The sequence below is a fragment of the Cygnus olor genome, chromosome 18 (genome assembly GCF_009769625.2).
Source record: "Cygnus olor isolate bCygOlo1 chromosome 18, bCygOlo1.pri.v2, whole genome shotgun sequence".
Taxonomy (NCBI): Eukaryota; Metazoa; Chordata; class Aves; order Anseriformes; family Anatidae; genus Cygnus; species Cygnus olor.
Window position 1 is genome coordinate 3,723,679 of NC_049186.1, and position 20,045 is coordinate 3,743,723.

Genomic DNA, 20,045 nt, shown 5'->3' on the forward strand with positions numbered 1-20,045 from the left:
GGACATCTACTTCAGCCCCTGCATTTAGTCTTGTAAAAACTAGGTTCCTAGTCCAGCAGAGATTCAGACTAATTAAGAAACTTTCTCCTCGGTGCAATCAGAGTAAAGGTACATGGGAAAGCCCTGACTGTAGAACTCATAGTGCTTAAAGTAGAATGTGTGTGGAGCTTACATCTGGTTACTTTATACACCTGCAAATTAAATGGGGAACTGCATCAAGAGCCAACTAACGGGGAATATTAAATACAGAGAACACAGGAAACACTGAGCACGTGATCACTTGAATTGGCTTCAAAGGCTGGATCTATTGTGTTCAGCAAAAAATAATGAGGATTTAGAGGAGGAGTTAGTTGAGGGGGGTTGTTTTTTGTTTTGTAATAGAGCACCAAAGACAAATCCTTCTCCACAATAGCACAGGTAACAGAAGTAACCTGTAAAGTAGATGAACTGGTTCCTAGACCCTTTCTCAGCCCAAAAGAGTTTAAATCTTAATTACTCTAAGGAGTGTCCTAACCTCCAGACTAGAAGCAAGACAAAGATAAGCCTCATCTCCTCCTACTGCAGCCAGGTCACTGAGCAGACAGAAAGTTCTTGGAACAAACCCCAGCTTCTCTGCCCTAAGAAAAGGGAATGACTTTGAAAAATGCAAAGTCTTGGATTCTGATGTTTCTGAATTTTACCTGAAATGCATGCACCTTCATGCAGGAACAAGAATCCAGGCTTCTCCCTCCTCTCCTCTGTCTCTCTATAAGGCGTTTCCTACTCAGCAGGTTACAGAGTTAAACTTCTCTATTTTATCTCCCCAGGACTCCTGCATTCCTGCCTCCCTAACAGTCTAACTTCAAGAAGATGAAACAGTTACCTCAGAATATCTATGCCATGCTCATTACAGAACTGCTTTGGGATGTGAAAGCAGTGAATTCAAGTACACCAAGGCCAAAAGGCATTGAACCCAGGTCTCCTAATTCCTCATGAAATATTTTAATCATTAGGCTATTTTTAAAATGGTGTTTTCATAGTAAACTAATTACAGCTACACTAAATAGTAATTTTGCTTCCATTAGTCTTACACACCTTGATCCAGCTAGCACTAGAATATATTCTTAATATTCCTTAATGTATTCTATCACCTCATTTGTTATGAGCATATGCTTTTAATAAAAATTAATTCAGCCAATAAAATGGATGTGAGAAAAACCATACAACTGCTAACAACATGCCTGCATAGTATTCTGCATCAGGATGAAAGGAACTTATGAAATCCTTCTGAAATCCAGGGTTAAGCACTGCCTGTTCAGGCAAAGTTTTTCTGAATGTAATGCTAGAATCAATCACATTACTATACAGATGTTTCCAGTAGTCATTTATTTTTACAGATACCCTGGCATGTAAATTCAAATAATCTCAAGCGATGAGAGTATTTTAAATTCGCTGTCCCTACTTGAGAAGGCTAGCAAATACAGAATATACCTTAAAAAATCCAACCACATTTGGTTGGTTTAGGGATTTTTGGTTTTTTTTTAGGAAGTGAAGATGGTAAAAGGACATATTCAGGCATATATGCACCCTTAAGAATAATTCATTGCATGTCACAATTTGCATGCCTTGTGACAAGGCAGATTACCAATGCTGATACATAGAAATCCTAGAAAAGCAATTTCCAATCATCACTTCCAAAATGACTGCAAAAAAACAATTAAGATAAGCAGGCAAACCCACATTCTGTCACATGGAAATAAGTACGCAATAAACAAGATTATTTATTAAAGACTATTCTAATGACGCATGCATTCACTTAAATTTTCCTCTTCAGAATAAATCATAAAAGTACAAGACTCGTCACCGGAGAACTATATTCTAGTCCCAACTCCTTCATGAATTTTCTGCCTGACGCAAAACAAAAAGTGTCTGTTTTGTCATCAGATTCACCAGTGTAGCATTATACTCAGTAAATACAAGCTTCTAAAGCATTTTGGGTCCTGTGACTGAAATTCAGAATAAATTTAAAATAAGTACATCGACGGCTATTTCCCCAAAAGACAGAATCTGCTCTACTAAATTATATTTAACAACTATTTTGACACAACTAGGCCTGTAAATTTTGTGCTTCTTTCAATCCAGAGAAAAATGCTAAAACTGATTTTATCGTTCAGACTAGCTACCCACATCCAGTAAATCTTTTCCTGTTGTTCACCCCACACAGCTCCTGTGTCTGTCACAAAACTATGTTGGCAGAGCCCCCTGGCGTACTTTAGAGCATATGCAAGCATAAAGACTCCATTGATCTTGTTTTAAAAACTATGTGACAGACAAAGCAGACTGAAGTTCTCTTCGATTAGAATATACTAGAATAAAGATATGTAACGTGATATGTATTGGGAAAAGATATGTATGCGCTGGCACAGTTTGCATTCTTTATAATTTATTTTCATATGTATAGTAAGTGAAACCAACCTCCACCAACACACTAGGGCAGAAAGAAAAGAGAACTTCATTTTTTCAAATTTATAAAAAACCCTATTACTGAAGTGACACAAAAGATATCATAAGAACTGCACCTCTTTCACAACCAGTTTGGTACCTAACACCAACCTTTGTAAAACAATACGGTTTACAAAGTTCCATTATCCTAAATCTATTTCATTTGATGAACTATTTGACAATAAACCTACGAAAACAACAGTACCTTTGTCTGGTCCAGAAAATTAAGAGGAGGTATATTAAGAAAAGAACCTAGCATTACTATTTCCTTTTATGTAACAAGTACCTCTAGGAGACATTACATTAATACTAGATTTGTCATTACGTTAATACTAGATTTGTCTATTTTCTATGCAACATACTGCAAAAAATGAGCAGCAACACAGGGTAACTTCCTCTTTTTAAAACCCTTTAGCACAAACCAGTCCCTAGAAACCAGTTTGAAGAGTATTCTGCTACCAGTAAAGAACTTTAAGTATCACTTGTAATGTATCCCTGTTCTTTCAACTAACAGAAGAAATACAATAAACAGGCTATTGGGCGTGATTCAAGCAAGTTTAACACCCCACATATAGTTGGCAACTTCCAGTGCTCCCAACAGCGTCATTGGTAATATGTCAGGGTAAAAAATGACAGGGGAAAAGGGAGCTAGCTTTTTCCTTTCCGTCAAAAATCAAAAAAGAGACTTACTTTGAAACCAGTACAGCAGCTGCATCTCGAGCCTTATCGCTGACAACCAAGTAACACTAGAAGTAAAACAGAACTAACTGTAAAAGAATTCAAATATGCAGACTTAATAATACAACTATGTAACAACTTTTTACATGAATACACTATTTAATATTTACAATTACAACATTATACTGAGTTTAAGATAGTAAAAAACATATAATCCATTTAACAAACCATATCTGAGACAGTCTCGCATCTAATGTCTTTCAAAGCAAGTTTACCTTTACCGTAACCTTAAAGTACTGTCATATTTGTGTTACTACATTTCTACAAGTGTTAAACCACTTAAGTGCTGCAAGTGTCAAAAGGATAAGCATAAGCTGTTCGGTTATTTGTGGGATGGGGGCTGATTATTTTTATCTTAAAGGGATGACACGTTAGCCACTTTAAGTTCACGCCAAGTGAAATTTCATTATCTTTGTCAAAAATTCTTCCCGCAGTCATAGCTTCGCTACTCATCCTGACAAACACTAAATTCCTATATAAATATTTAAAGACTTTCAGAAAATCTAGCTAGTATTTTTAAACTCTAAAAGCTCTTACCACAGTCAAAGGCATACATTCAGAGCAGATCATCATAAAATAAGATTGATGATTCTTTCTCCCTGAAGTAATAAACTGTCTAACCAGACACTAAGTAATTAAATAACATACTAAAGATTCTTCAACTATGTAGAAATTCTCTACAGAGTAGACAGAGAAAATACAGGATTAAATAATGTTTTGAAAAGATCAGAATTTGCTACATATTGAAATATTAAGCCTAAGAAAAATGTAATAGGTCTGAGGATATCACGTGACATATTATACTTACTTTTGCTACTTTAAGTATGCGATCCATTGTTGGCATGCGAGCGTGCTCTTCAGAAACAGTATTTCCATCAAACCGGGCCAGATCAAAAGGAATTAAGCATATCATGGAGAGCCATAATAAAAGCATGTAACGAGTTTCCCAAGTCTGGAAAAGAAGAGTGAAACAAAATATGAACTCTGTTTTCTGGACTGTATTCCAGCAAGGTGCCTGGAGAACAAAACTATCTCCTCCAAGGAACTTCTACACTAAGAAGATGAAAACTTTGAACCTCAATGTTCTGAAACACCGAAGGAGACAGAACTACAAGACATCTCAAATCGGAAAACTGTAGCCAAGTCAATGGACCCTCCCCCCTGAATCTGAAGTTTAGAGATAGTTCTTTCTTTTCCAAAGAAAAACTGCATTTTCCTATTTTCCTGTTTTCTCCTTCCCTCAGTCCATTTGTGCCTCCAGTCCAGTCAGGCAGAAAAAAAATAAATGCAAACAAATAAAAAAACACTCTAAATTAGTAGGGAAAGTGACTCCCCATATGGAGAAAGGGAAAGGAGAGAAAGAAAATGTATGTTCTTAGACAAAGTGCAACAACAGAAAAAGACCAAGAGAGAAATATGTTCTTCCTAATTTCTTATGTATTCCTTTCATGGTCTTATTGAAAAAACTTTAGGTGTTCTGAAAGACAGACAAGAAGCAACTTCTAAAGAGCTTCTACGGTAAGGTTTCAGAATAAAAATAGATATTTCATGAATCAAGTCCTTCACCTGCAAAATCCTTAAGCTTTAAAAAGTTGTACAAAAAATAGATTACCTTAGTTTTATGGCAATTGGTCTTTAAAAAATAAAAGCTGTACAACTATATCAACACCAACAGAAATGTTGCTGCAAGAAATTTATTAAAAATTATCTGAATTTTGAGCAGAATTAGTCTTCATATCCATGATTTTTGTTACCTTTAATAGATGATGATCTCTCTTAAAATTAATCTATCTTAAAAAAATTTTTGGAATTCTTTCTTTCTTCATTCAAAAAATATAACAATATGAACTACAGTATCTCAATCCATGCTTAAAAATTATTTTCTTAAATACTGTTTCAATCAAAATTCTTGCTCCCAGCTAAAGAACTCTTTAAATCAGGAGGGTACATAATGAAATGTGTGACTTTCACGTTAATTCTAGCTGTTCAATTAACACTGAGCAGGTTATATTGCAGCTTTACATGCTATTTTTTGCAGAACTATTTTCTACATTGTTCTTCGACTTTTTCTGTAGGAGACATAAAAATTAAACAGGAAGTACGGCAGGCTCTCACCTCGCAGTCTTTTGGATTCTGGTCCACAAGCATATCCAAAACAGGCTGTAAATCACCAACTTCATGAGGAAACAATCGGAGGAAACGTTTGTATCCTCTCACCTGTAATATGAAGTTTCAAAATTTAGTAAGCCATCTGTCAACATCAAGTATTGAGGAAAAAGAAAAGACCCTTTGAGGAGTTAATATATCATAGAATGAGTTGGGTTGGAAGGAAACTTAAAGCTCATCTAATTCCAAACCCCCTGTCGTGGCCAGGGACACCTCCCACCAGGCCAGGTTGCCCAAAGCCCCATCCAGCCTGGCCTTGAACACTGCCAGGGATGGGGCAGGCACAGCTGCTCTGGGCAACCTGTTCCAGGGCCTCACCACCCTCTGAGTAAAGAATTTCCTCCTTTTATCTAATCTAAATCTCTCCTCTTTTAGTTTAAATCTATTCCGCCTTGTCCAGTCGCTACAGCTCCTGACACGGAGTCCCTCCCCAGCTTTCCTGCGGCCCCCTTTTGGTACTGGAAGGCCACTGTGAGGTCTCCCCGGAGCCTTCTCTTCTCCAGGCTGAACAACCCCAACTTTCTCAGCCTGTCTTCATAGGAGAGGTACTCCAGCCCCTTGATCATCTTTGTGGCCCTCCTCTGGACTCCTTTTAATACTTCTGTGTCCTTCTTGTGCTGGGAACCCCAGAGCTGAACGCAGGACTCCAGGTGGGGTCTGACGAGAGCAGAGCAGAGGGGGGACAATCCCCTCCCTCACCCTGCTGCCCACGCTGCATTTGCTGCAGCCCAGGACACAGTTGGCTTTCTGGGCTGCAAGTGCACATTGCCGGCTCACATCAACCAACACCCCCAGGTCCTTCTCCTCAGGGCTGCTCTCGATCCATTCTCTGCCCTGCCTGCATTTGTGCTTGGCATTGCCCCAACCCAGATGCAGGACCTTGCGCTAGGCCTTGTTGAACCTCATGAGGTTTGCACAGGCCTACCTCTCGAGCCTGTCCGCTCAGTATCTCAAAATCTGATTTTTTTTTTTTTTTTTGCATTCTGACCTTGGTTTTTACTACTCTGGATCATTGAATAGCATAAGGTATCATGAAAATTATGAGGGAAAAAAAAGAATGAAAAAGAACTAATCTTTCACACTGCAATTTGAATATTGGAAACCTACGTACTTTCAGTTACAGAATGTTACATTTGTTTTTGGGGTTTTGTACCTTTGTAATGATGTAAAGAAACTTAAAAGCCAGATGAAATAGCTCGGAAGGAGATGCACTATCCCGTATTATATCCAGCAACAAATTCATCATCCATTCTAATGAAAGGAGAGAAAAGAAAGTGAGAACAAAACAGCTTACAATTTCTCATATTTCTAATAATAGAAAGGGAGATGATCGTCATATATCTGCTACCAACCACAACAATCATGTAATGCAAATATGAACTTTCTAGTTTAAGAGAGTTTCAAGTATATACACAAAAAAGTATTATATACAAGATGACGTTCCTACCTAAGTGGCAATCCAACAAGTGAGGCTGCTCCTGGTACTTGTCCATTATAACTGAAAAGGAAAAGGTATCTGTGACCAGCTATTCAAATGAAAGGCCCTTACAGCCATCAATTGTGAGATACACCCTTGATTCTAGACAGTTTTAGTTTAAAATTTCAATATCCTTGTGCTAACTACTGCCACACCTTTAAGTGAGGTCAAAAAGCAAGAAGACAACAGAGCAGTTATTGTAAAAATAGAGGCTGTCTGTCATGCCATCATTTACCTAAAATTCATCAAAAACTCTCTTCCAGGAATCTCTCAAATTACTGTGGACAAATCTCACCGTTAAATGAAACGCGCCAGCACTGAGTCTGCTGTTACCCCTCACTGCAGAGCTCTTTGTGGTTCTCCTTTGCCAACAACTTACCAGCTTCTGATGGAACTCTGCAAACAGAGGACATTAAACCAGAACAGACCGTAGCTGCTGCAGACAAACCAGCCTTACACTGCATTCCAACCTAGTCAGCAACCTGAATGCTGCTTTACACAATTGTGCTTGCTGTTCACATCTTCTCCATTAACATACTACATCCCACTTACTTCTACACGCTATTCTATTTGTTAGCACGTCAAGTTTCTGATTCTTTTTAAAACACCCACACAAAGATATCTTAACATCACGAAGTATAGTAGTATGATACTCTTCCAACCCTAAGCTAATACAGTCATAGGGAAATTCTACCTGGACACACACGGTTTCATCACAAGGCTATCTTCCTTGCCATGCTTGGAACATATTTAAGGGTATAGTTCCACCACTGAAAACAGGACATAAGCACTGCAAAATTCTTCTCTGTTTTGAGCTTCCTGACCATAGCAGCAAAAAACATCATAGTACTTTGCATTGAAAGGTGCTCTTCACAACTCTCAGAACTAGGCTTTTTTATTTTGAAATAGAACAAAGGAAATTATACAGCAAAGAACAAAAATGTCTTGACAAAATTTAACCTGGACAAACACAAACTGTAGCTATTACTATCCCTAAATCCCGTGCTCTTCAACTTTCCACATTACTTCATCCTGCTGCCAGTAATATATTATCTTCCTTTTGGGAATGGGCTTGAGGAAAGATAAATTGAAATTGTATATTGCAAATACTAAGACCAACTTGCCACAGATTTTAGAAATTAAAGTATTTCAATTTATACCTAGAATCAATGCCATGCAGCCACAGAAATGAAAGCTACGCTTCAAAGAGAGATCATTAAATGATCCAGTATCAACTGGTGATTGCCTAGGTCATTTTAGATATTTGGTCAGAAAATAGCTTTTACTTAGAAAACTAAAATATCCTCTTAATCTTTAATTTTCCTGCATTTGTTTCTCTCTATCCCTTTCTCCTCGTCACATCAAACTCTGAAGATGCAACACAACTTTGCCAGCAGGACATATCGCTGACCACTGGATGACACTGCATAACCACCTTCATGACACAGCCAGTCCAACACTCTCCTTACACTAACTTCTACAGTTGCATTGGTATTCCATAGTGCTGTCTAAATCAAGAGGGAAGCCTGCACTCCTAATTATCACTACTTTCCCTGCTGTAATTAACAATATCTTAAGCTGTGTACAAATAACAGTATTAGAGAGTACAAGAAATTCCATCAAGTCTCAAACGCAGAAGTGGAATTTAACTACAATTCATTATCCTGTCAAATTGTTTTCCCAGATCAGAGTCTGGTAATCTAAAATAAACCACCAGATCAAAACAGTGAAAAGGATGAACCACAAAAAAGTGATTCTAGTATTATTATTTCAAGGAAAGATCTTCCTACATTTTCCTGCAAAACTTGTTGCAGATTAAACTACCTAATCCAGACTTCTGCTCTTAACAGTTCATAAAAAAGCATCACATGCTCTTGTGAGTGTTTCGGAGACCTGCATTAAAATGCTCATTAACTGATTATTATTGCATTATCTGCGCATAGATTAAGATGTTTCCTCACCTTCAAATTTATAACCCACTCATTTAGTCTGTTACCATATTTGGGACATTTTTTGCCTATTAAAGGTCAAACGATTCCCTATGACATGAAATGTTAGAACTAAGTTTTGAGCAATGCGTATGATGTGTATCAGTACTGTTAAAGTACACATTAATGCTGTATTTAGTGAACAATGATACTTCTGATACTGATACCTGTTATACAGCTACACCCCCCTACCTTCAAATGACATGTTCCCAAGAAGTGCAAATGTCAGTATTTCCGTGGGTAGCAATACAATTTTTCTGCTAAAATATTATGTGATAGAGTGGAGATGCGTGCAGGAAGACCATACAGTCTAAATAAACCGAGGCAGCACATATGATGTGAAAGAGGCACAGCAGGATGATCAGCTGGAGGAGAGATGGCTTTTCAGTGGCTAAGGCTTTTCAATACGTTTTCTTATGCCATCACATTCTGCCATCTCACCTGTGACACTGAACAATCAACACAAATATGTTCTTGCTACTTCTCTCTGATCAGTTAGATGTTCACTGTTAGCCTCCTTAGACAGATCACTGTCAGTTCATTCAATAGGATAATTTCTGCAGGATCAGATTTCCAAATTTATGGTTTTCAGGTTTATTGTGTGCCTACCTAGTTTTATTTTGTCAAAAACAGATGATGAAACAGTATTTTGACCATTAAGTTTGGCTAATTTTTTGACCATTAACTTTTGCTAAACTATTTTCTGCATTTGAACAGGAGGCTACACAGGCCTCCTGAGATCTCTTAAATACAAGGCTGAGATCTCTTAAATACAAGGCCCAGCTTTTAAGTGGTGTGTGTGAGCAGGACATGCGTGCATCTGGAAAACCGTGAAGAAAAAATGAACCCAAGGTACCTGTTGAAAGAAGTTTCGGTATTATAATTAAACCAAAATCAATGTTTCAGTCCTTTTTTTAGTAAGACCCCTCCTTTAAAGGCCACGATAACGCGCAGCCCCCGGTCGCCGTGCTCACCTATGAACTTCTCCACGGCCGTTTCCCGAGCCGTCCGGTCCCCGCACACGGCCGCCAGGCCCCCGACGAGCCCCCGCACCTCCTGGCTCTCCGTGAAGCTCTCCAGGGCGCTCCCGCGGGCGATCACGTCCAGCTCCTGGGCCCTGCTCTCCTCCGCCTCGGGGCCCAACGCGTCCGCCTCGCCCAGAGCCATGGCAGCGGCACCTGGGGGCAGCGGCCGCGTTACGCCTGCCCTGGCCTGAAGCCGCCCCGACCGCTCCGCTCCGCTCCCCGCCCGGCCCTCAGGCGCCACCGCCCCTCAGAGCCGAGGCCCAGCCCGGCCCCGCCGCCCCTCACAGGCCGCGGGCGGCCCCGGGACCCCCTCCCCGCCCCGTTACCCTGGCAACCGCCGCGCTCCCCGCTCCGTTCCCCGCGCGCCGCCGGCCGCAGGCTGCCTGCTACGGTGCGCCGCGCGGGCCGAAAGGCGCAGGGACGGCTCCGCGGCCCCACCCCTGGCGAAGGGCGGGCTGCTGAGGGAAGGCCCGGCCCCGAAGGGGGGCTGGAGGGGGATGGCGCTGACAGGCAATGCAGGGTGTTTGGCCGTGGTGCTTGGAAACTGGGAGACATTTCTTCTCAGAAAGAGCGGGCAGGCGTTGGAAGGGGGTGCCCGGGGAGGTGCTGGAGTCACCAACACTGGGGGTGTTCAAGGAAAGGGTGGGTGCTTGGCGACATGATTTAGTGGTTGTCAGTGGTGGTAGTGGGGTGGTTGGACCAGATGATCTTGGAGGGCTTTTACAACCTTATGATTCTAGGGTTCAACAGGCTCAGCACCACAGTGCCTCCACCAAGGCTTTCTTGTGGCCCTAAAAATTGGGGGGATTTGCCTCAAGGCATTTTTCACAGGTTGCAAAATGGCATGTGAAAGGCACCCAGTTCAGTGTTATCCCTCATCACCTCTGTTTCTTAACAGTTGTACAATTTTTTGGGGCAGGCAGGGTATTTGTCAAGTCAAATCTAAATCACAGAAAATTCTGGAAACAAAGTTGGAATGGTGAAAGCTACAGAAGAACGGGGAAGGAAAAGAAATGGCTGCCCCCTTACAGCATTTACTAGTTCTTGGGTCAGATTCTTTCCTGCAAGGTCCCTGAGGAAGATGCTTGGCCATACTTCACCCCTAGACGTACCACGTTTCCATCCCCTCATCTTTTACCACACATCTTCCTCCGCCACTGAATATTTTACCAGATAGCAGCACTACGTTTCCACTTCTGTCTTGGCATGTTGCCAGCTCTAGAAAACTAAAGTCAGAGTCTAAAGTAAGACATTGAGTAAATCACCTCAGATTATCTTTTCACGTGGTAGAAAATGCACTCCCAAGGATCAGACCTCACCGGTGTTTGGGGGGAGATGAGTCGCCCTCAGAGGTGGTCCCTCCTCTCCCTTGATCACAAAAGGAAAATCAGAGAAACATTTAAATCTGGTCTGGATATAAGGCCAAGTAGCTTCTTGTCCAGTATCTGGCACCTCCATTCATACTCAAATATCCATCTTCAGGCTCAAATTCATCATCACAACCACAAAAGGCAGAGAGACAAAATAGCTAGTTTCTGCAGTGCAATTATTTTATTGGACAATTAAAATTCTTAAGTTCATATGTACTTTGCAACGCAATACCTGCATTTTTGCAAAAATTAATACTAGTATTCATGCACTTTGCTGTTTAGTCAGACCTGAATCTTCTAGCTGTCAGCTACAATTTCAACTGTATTCTCACTCTATTATTCCACTCCTCCACTGCTATAATTGTATCAAGTGTTATAACCCCATTCATTGTAGCCCAAATTCAAAGGAAGTAAAAAAATTAAACGTATTGTATTATATTACAAAGAACTAAAATATTTTTAAATAGTGTAAATTACAAAATATAATTTTAAGAACTCTTTATAGCACAGCCATTTAAAGCTGATAGAAAGTCTAAATATTTGAGCATTTCTGAATATAACATTTTAGGTACTAGTAATTACAGCCCTCTGAATCCTAAAGACATAGGTTCCTTTGATTCTCATTCACATATCCTGATTCACGTAAGTATATGTTGGACTGTACTTAAATTTACTTTCTTTACCACTTTCTTCCATTAAAAACATGAATTTGTTAATGTACTCTAGCTCAGATTGTATGCCAGTGTTCTTGTTGCACAGTTTTCTCCCCACATCCTCATTGCCTATGTTTTCTAAAAAAATAAAACAGGAATACTATAAAACAGTATAAAGCCATCCAATTTGACACTGTTCAATAAAACTGCAGTGGCAGAACAGACTAGCTTTGCCTACTGTACATTACTTTCTAAAATTGAAATACAGCAAACACCAACTGACACAGCAGCAAAATAGATACTTTCTTGTCATGAAAACAACTAAACCTCCCTCCTACTGTTTGCTGTTTTTACAGTTATTTAGGTGTTATTATCATAGTACAACACATTGACATATCATATTAAAACTATATGACATTGTCAAACTTGTTGGTGACAATCCACTTTCTGACTGTACAGTTAATTACCAAGGAATTCCAGAGACATCCCTTTTAAGAAATACCACTGTGACTGAACTTCTCATATGGCGAGAAAAACAAAAGCATGCAAGTAAATTACATTAAATTAAAATAAATATTAGAAATGCTATTATATGTGCTTGCCAAAAGCAGTCGAAAGGGCCCTGTTTACCTTTAAATCAAAAAGAGAATGTTTTCATTTTAAGATTCATAGAATCTGATTTAGATTTTGGACCATAGCTCTTACATGGGAAAGGAACAAAAACAAACATAAATGGGAAAAGGGGTGGAAACAGATGGAAGGAAAAACTAAAACAGATTAAAAAAGGGGAGAGATAGGAAACCAGTGATTACTTCCAGTACCACATTCCTACCGCAGTAACTCTCAATAATGAACTGCTGCAGGAGTGGCAAGATGCAAACAACTGTGGATATGCAGCAGCTAAGATGTGAGACTCTGTATGGAGAGTAAGGTTAGGCTGACTGTCACGCTACTTTTCCAACCTAGTGGAGACTTCATAAACAATGCAGTCTTTTCCTTCAGCAGGATATGAATCAGTGCTAGTAAGCCAGTGTATGAGTTAAAAATTACACAATCACTCTCAACATTTAGTGAGGCTCAAAATTATTCCGAGCCTTTTATATGTCCGGTGTTTTAGCATCAACATTGATTTCTACCTTGTATTACTCCTGATAAGCATGGGTTGCTAATTACTTAAGGGACTGGGTCATTATTTCTCATACCAATCTGATTATTTTAAAAGTTTTCTCATTAGATTTAGGGTAGACCCTCGGTATCCTGTCCCAAAATGGTTCCAGTGGTTTATGTAATTAAAGAGCTGATACAATTTATTTCGTTTCTCAAATCCTGGAGCTTTGGGTATTTCACTGTGATAGGCAGAGAAAAATGAGCTGCTAAAGCCACCAAACATTCCAGCAATGGCCAGTTCAAACTCTGAATGGCCATAGAAGGAAGCAGGGTCAAAGATAATTGGCCCAGAGTCATCCTCAGCCACATTTCCTGCCCACATGTCCCCATGCAGGAGGGCAGGAACAATTTCTACATCACGGAACATTTCAGGAATCTTTATCTGAAAGAACAAGAACAAATATGCAACAATTAAAGAACTTTAAACAAAATATTAAATAAACAAAGTAGCATAGTTTATATGAGACTAAGCTGCTCAAATGCTACCTGTTTTCAGTCTTCATGGAGCAATTTTGAAGTTGATGGCTATGTGCATAAACCTAAACTGCAAGCCAGTAATAAGTGTTCTTCAGCTTAGCAACTCATTTAATGCACACTCTATCAACATCTGGAATTAATGTATTGTTTCTAGAGATGAACGGTATGGGAGATCATAAGACATAAAATAAATGGAGTCAGTGACAAAAGGGGCAGCAGGAAACATCTGGGAACACGTTTGTGCTGTGCAACTTGCAGAGGAATACCTTCCTGGTTGTTTCTTAATCACTGCATAGAGTATGACCAGGACCAGAGTCTCAGCTGTGAGCCTGGACCAATTAAAAAAATCTGCCAGGGCAGCAGAATCTTACCCAGTTTGCAACACCAAGTTCTTAGACAGGATTTAACATATTCTTATTTGAGGTATTCAAAGAAATTTATGTCAGTGTTGACTTGCAGGTTTATTTTCACTATCTATTAAAAAATGGAAGAGCAACATGAATTCTTTTCAGCTAACTGCCATGAAACTAATTTAGTTACAGCTGTTTAATAAAAGCTATGTAAATCTGTTATAAAACACATTCAAAATACCACTTGTACATAATTTCTAACTTTCTAAAAAAAGTATTTAAGACATGGCTCCTACTTTTAACTGTGACCAAAGTTCTCTTGCTTCTCTGTCTCCATAATCTTTTTCAATCAAATCCAATTGCGCCTGGAGTCTGTGACGAATAAAGAAAGAAGGCCAATCACTCTGCCATTCATTCACCTAGAAAATATGATGCAGAGGTTTATAATAAACAATGTTAACATATGCACAGTCAATATTAATAATCCATGTCAAGTTAAGATGTTTGATGCTGACACAATGGTCTAGACAATGTTACTATTAGACATGCTAATTAGAATGCTGTTAAACATTTAGTCAATTGCTGAGTTTTAAGTCTCGCTCTATTCCATGCCTAGTGGGGCTGTCTTTAACATGAGATATAGGTTGAGATTCTGTCTATTTTCATTCACTGAAATTTTTGTAATGTGTTTTATAGGTACAGTTTCTGATGAGTCCATTTCAGTTGTTCCATATTATATTCCAAATTCTTTCTGGAAATGCAAAAGGATTGTTTAATTTTTATTAGGTAATGTGTTTCTAATTTGGGAAAAAGCTGTACTTCACAAAGTGTATGAAATACAGAACACTCATTCAGTTAAGCAGCAGAATGAAACTCTATCATGTGCAGAGCCAGCACATAACTGATTTATCTCAGAGACAGTTCCTACGTCTTATGTGATGAGGCCCTCTAAGAACAGTGGATGTAAGCATTTGAAATCCATATAGCAGGGGGTTAGAAAACCCGAAACAAAGACATGGTTTGTAAAGGGATACTTATTATGTTAAGTATCACCAAGTTAAAGAACCACCAAATAATTTCAAATTCTTATTCAATCCGTTCTACTTGCTACATGCATGGTAGCAAGCTACACACATTTAAGAGCCATCATATTTGCTTCACCATCAGATCAAAATGAAACTGTGAAAGAACTGTTATCATAAAGCTGATGGCCAACAAACCAAGCCTTTGTATAAGGAGTTAACAGAACTCTAAGAATACATTAGCGTTCACAGATGTGGAACATACCTGTGGTATGTAACCACAGCAAGTGGCTACATGGAATCCAAACTTATCCACATACTGAAACTCAGAGTGACTGGCTCCTTTACCTAAGAAACACAATAAACACAAGGAATCTTGAGATTCTTACATAGTCATGCTTGCAAACACAGAACTAAATTGCAGATAATAGTCATAAGAAGTAATTTTAAGCATGGAAACTTATAAGTTACACTTATTTCACTGTCAAAACATTCTCTAAAAATGAAAGGAACTATCTTAAGCTTGAAGGTTCTAAATGGAAATGTCACAATTAGGGACTTTTTGGGGGGGATAAAATGAGCTGCACATTCAAGAACAGTCCAGATCAGATTTTCAATCCACCTTTCCAATTCTTGGACGTCATTCAACATGTCTTATTTTTGATCCACACATTTGTGACCTGCCAGTAATCTAGCCCAAACAAACAAAAAGTCAACCACACAACAAAATATAATATGTACACCACTAAGAGTCAAACTCTGTACATCCCTGAAATTGTGGGAAACATGCAGGTACAAACTGGTGGTTCATATTTTAATACTAGCAACTGTAAAATAAGAATTCTTTGTATGGTTTCCTATTTTTTTCATTTGTATCCTAATCCAATTTTCAACGAATGATGGAAATCATTTCATGGAAGTCAATAGAAACCAGATCATGACCTTACACTTCTGAATTATAGTTGTCTGCAAGGAGCAGCAATTGTCTGTTTTGCCACATATTTGAGTTCAAAAATATAATCCCCTTTAAACTTCTTTAAATGGAAATTAATAACTAGGACCATATTTTGTAAAAGTTAATTGTCTGAACCAACAGTAAAAAAAAAGTCTAAGGTCAAGAACATTTTAACACAGTGATTGTACATGAGGCTGAAAGGTTTAACTAATGCTGAGAAAGACATTTCTCTAAATCTTCAGTTTGACTTAAAAAATGCTGAAAGCTATCAAATATTATTTCATACTAAATTTCAGTATCAGCATAATTTTATACACAAAACATATGCAAAATAAAGAATTAAAGATATGTTAATTTAGTTTTGTGAAGGATAAAAGGACTTTATATTTAAAATTTACAATAGTAATTATGGCTGCTGTATATGATCTCCACATTTGAGAAGTGTGGCATAGGGACAGGAAGTATATCTCATGAAACAGTGCCCCAGTATTGACTGTAACCATTAAAATTACAATAAAGCAGTATTACACCACAGACAAATTACTGTTTCATTTTTTGTTTTAGTACATTATATTTATACTCTACCAACTGTGTTTCCCTCCTTTCTCAACTTGTCTCTGAGTGACTGGTTATAAAGATGAAGCTCTGCTATCTGCTTTCCAAGCTTTGAAGAGTATCTATAGAAACAAAGAACAAAACAAAACTGGAAAGAGTTCAATTCAATATGACCAATACTAGCATAGTATGGTTGAAAGTTCTAAATTTGCCAGAAATAATCAACTTCACAAGTACATAATAGGGAGCAAATGGCTAAAAGACAGTGACTCTGATTATATGGGTTATAACATAATAAAAATGAATATAAATCAATGTTCTTGCAATAAAAAGTAAACAAAACACAAGGCTGCATAAAGAAGAGCATAGAGTGCAAGCCATCAAGTAATCCCCCTTGTCAATTCCACATAAAAAGAACAGAGAATAGTACATGGTATCTACTCTGGAGTCTCACACAGATCAGTTGGACAGCAATAAGCATGGCAAAATTAAAAAAAAAAGCCACAAGCAGGATCGAATTGAGGTTACTTACTGTAGAAGAAAAAAAATGAACAAAAACTAGTTAAATACTGTGCAGGTATTTAAACAGGAGCTGCATGAAAGGAAACAAATTGCTTCTCCATGCCCAGAATGTGTAGAAAAGAACTAACAGGTTTAAAATTTCAGCAAGGACAACTGAGGTTAGACATTAGAAAATCTCTCCTAGGAACAGGTGGGATGGATTGGAATGGACTGCGGAGGCTGTGGACATACTGTTGTCCTTCCAGTAAAAATAGATTGGTTTGACAAACAACTGCCAGAGGAGACATAGGTATTATTATGTTCCCTTAGAGCAGCGGAACAAGGGGATGACTCTTAAAAGCCTAATTCCATGTTCAGGCTGGGTGACTGATAAAGTGGAATTAATACATTATCTACCTCACCAGGGAAAGAAGGACTATACTTGGCCATTCTCACATTCACTTTAGTAGCATTGCAGCATGTGCAGATAGACTGGTCAACCAGGCAGCATACATGGTGCTAGAGTGGCGAAGTGTGTCATTTTTGTTCCAGGCAGAGGGCCAGGGAAGAGCAAAGCATGGGGCTGGAGTGCACACACACACAAATATACATATATTATATATATATATATATATATATATATGTATATGTATATATATATATATATATATATATACATAAATATTTATATATACATATATAAAATATGTATACATGCACAGAAATGTGGATCTTGACAGATAACATGCTGTATCTCTGAGAACAGTGAGGTTCTTCTCGGGAAGATTTCTGACCAAGCGTAAGAAAAATATCGCAAAGACACAGTAAAGAGAACAAGATGAACAAACGTACTTGTTGAGGTGCTTCATCTTTAGGTACTCCATGACAAACATTGCTCCTCCTCCAGGAAGGTCAATTACTTTAATAGGCTGAGGCACTCTCACAATATTGGTTTTCTGAATTGATTCCAAACTTGCCATTTCCCCTTCAAACATTTTTCTAGCCTGTTAAGGAATAAGAATATCCTGAGGCTAAACTACAGACATCTGGAACAAGTACTTTGGAAAAAAACAGCGCTGTTTACAAAGACTTAATTAGTCTTGATAAAAGAATGTAGCTTTCAATCCACACAGGGAGACTCAAGTACTTTAATTCAAATATTATTTTTATATTTCCCAAATTTGTTCCATGGTAGTAGGATATGTAATATTTCACCTGAAACTCCTAGTTGCTTATGGAGATCAATTACTCAGGTGTTAAAGGATCTTTACGGATAAAACCCAAGACCTCCTCCTTCAAAATTACAGGTGGCCGCTACTAAATGAAGTAAAAGTCTGAATCCTTAAACTGGTTCTCCTCTCCATGCAGGTCAATGGCCACCAGATAGAAATAAAAGTACAGAAATTAAGCCTGTACTCAGCATTTTTGAAGTGAAGGTGCTGTTCCTCACAGCAGTTTTAGGATGCTTTTTTTCTTTTTTTTTTCTTGTTAATAAAGCAAAATTCTGATGTCCTGTGTGCAAAAGACAGTTGAGTACTGTATTCATTTAGTAATAGAAAAGCCAAGAGCTTAGCCTGAAATATTGCAAGAATCCTACTGCTAGAAACCCAAAGGACAAAGAGGAAGTTTGAAACCTCTAGCTTAAAACAAACAAACAAACAAACAGAGTTTTAGCACTGGCACCCTTTGTTTCCTCCCTCACTAGCACTATTCTATTCTCACAAATAGAAGATGAAAAGGAAAGCAGTGAATGCAAATTCAGCTTTAGGCTTTTCTAGACTAAGCAGTACAATAACAGCTCTGTATTCAGCCCCTTATTTACATATAGCAAGACTGAGTCCTGTTGTTGAGGGTTATCATATAGCATTACACCTCATTTTGCATTAACCAAAGCCACTCCGTTAAAATTTGATGTAAAATAGACTACAGCTTTTAAAAGAAAACTGAAAGGAAAGCTGGAATAATTACAAGTAAGCCAGAAAAAAACAGAACTCAAAATCATCAACAATCATCCACATTGAAAAGAAAAAGTTCTCAACATGCAATAATATTAACAGTTAAATATCTACTAGCATTAACCTGAGGCTTATGGTTGATTTTAACAAATACTCTTCCACTGTCTGTTTCATAACCTTGGCCTTGGCTAATGTATCCTCCTCCCGAGCTCCCAAAGGCTTTCAGAACCGAAGTTTTCAATTCTCTTTTCAGGATCTCTTCCATGGTAATTTCCAGGCTGCTGCAGCTGCCTTCTGCTAACTGCACTGCAAAACAAGATTAAAGGTCTGGGTCCTTCTTTCTCTGTCACTCTGCTATGAGGTAGAAAGGGCCACTCACCAAATAAATAATAATAACAAAATAGCACCTCCCAAGTAAATCCAGAGATAATGTTTCAAAATGCTTAGTTTCACATTGGCTTTTATAGCTAGACAAGAAATAAATATTTGTGAGAATAAGACTGAGAGGTGTGTCCTGGGTCCTTTCTCAACTGTGCTGAGAGCTGCTGGTATTTGTAGTTTGAAGCCGTTTTTCTTTTTTAAGCTCTGTGTTTGCTTTGGTAAAGAGGTAATTTTGCAAGCGATCCACTAGAGGGAGACTAAATGCAACAATACAATCCGTGCACATTTGTTGCGCTATTGCGGTTCTTTAAGGTATGAAAAACAAAGTTGCAGTCCATCAGGACGCGATTAAAACATGCTGATGACTGTAAGGCAGCCAACACAAATACAGGGAGAATATTTTATTTTTTCTCTGCTTGTAGTTACGTTGCATAGACAGAAGTTCTGTTGTCATTACTAAAATGTTTAGAATGCTTTCTGTCTCAGGACGCAATGCACTCTCTGGCAAGAAACAAGAGCTTTTTACTGTCTGAAAGTTCCCTCAAATCAGTGAGATACTAAGGTGACCATTTCTGGACATTATCAAGTGAAAATTCATAGTAAAATTCAAACTGGTAAATTAATTTGGGACAGTTACTTTTCCTAGATGCTTCTTCTGATTTAATGTCATTTTTAAGAAGTAATTTCACCTTTTAATCTCATTTCATATTCTGTTATACCCAGGAAGATGCTTTGGTTGTGCTTGAGTTAATCACTTAATACTGACAAAGGGCACAGACACCCT

The 20,045-nt window shown here is 38.3% G+C and overlaps 2 protein-coding genes across 4 annotated transcripts in view; both read right to left on the reverse strand.

The window, feature by feature from the left end:
• Nucleotides 1-10,341, reverse strand: part of TBCD (tubulin folding cofactor D) — a 129,796-nt gene extending 119,455 nt beyond the window's left edge. Inside the window, exons 1-7 of one of the 2 annotated variants that reach the window (XM_040530895.1) lie at nt 10,202-10,341; nt 9,825-10,028; nt 6,833-6,883; nt 6,539-6,636; nt 5,335-5,436; nt 4,028-4,171; nt 3,172-3,227 (exon numbers count right to left, since the gene is read on the reverse strand). In XM_040530895.1, coding sequence (XP_040386829.1) covers nt 3,172-3,227; nt 4,028-4,171; nt 5,335-5,436; nt 6,539-6,636; nt 6,833-6,883; nt 9,825-10,017 — 644 coding nt within the window. In that variant the 5' untranslated portion in view covers nt 10,018-10,028; nt 10,202-10,341. Of the gene's footprint in view, nt 1-3,171; nt 3,228-4,027; nt 4,172-5,334; nt 5,437-6,538; nt 6,637-6,832; nt 6,884-9,824; nt 10,105-10,201 lie in introns of those variants that run through there. The other variant, XM_040530896.1, reaches the window with a different exon arrangement.
• A 1,063-nt stretch (nt 10,342-11,404) lies between these two features.
• Nucleotides 11,405-19,304, reverse strand: FN3K (fructosamine 3 kinase). 2 transcript variants are annotated; one of them, XM_040530908.1, is made up of 7 exons: nt 19,288-19,304; nt 19,005-19,186; nt 17,778-17,929; nt 16,455-16,546; nt 15,180-15,262; nt 14,189-14,311; nt 11,405-13,447 (listed from the first exon to the last, which is right to left on the reverse strand). In XM_040530908.1, the coding sequence occupies exons 2-7, from the start codon at nt 19,143-19,145 to the stop codon at nt 13,109-13,111; spliced, it is 930 nt and encodes a 309-aa protein (XP_040386842.1). In that variant the 5' UTR covers nt 19,146-19,186; nt 19,288-19,304; the 3' UTR covers nt 11,405-13,108. The 2 variants fall into 2 exon arrangements, with proteins under 2 accessions (XP_040386842.1, XP_040386843.1); XM_040530909.1 differs by lacking the exon at nt 19,288-19,304 and having other exon boundaries at nt 19,058-19,140.
• Between the last annotated feature and the right edge of the window lie 741 nt (nt 19,305-20,045).

Bases quoted from the DNA above. Each gene is read 5' to 3' on its own strand.
- FN3K (XM_040530908.1), bottom strand. From the start codon at position 19,145: ATGGAAGAGATCCTGAAAAGAGAATTGAAAACTTCGGTTCTGAAAGCC. The intron at 15,263-16,454 runs GTAGAGTATAAA...TGTGTTTCTTAG, and splicing joins AAAGGAGGGAAACACAGTTG to GTAAAGGAGCCAGTCACTCT. The intron at 14,312-15,179 runs GTATGTTCCACA...CATATTTTCTAG, and splicing joins GCTGTGGTTACATACCACAG to GTGAATGAATGGCAGAGTGA.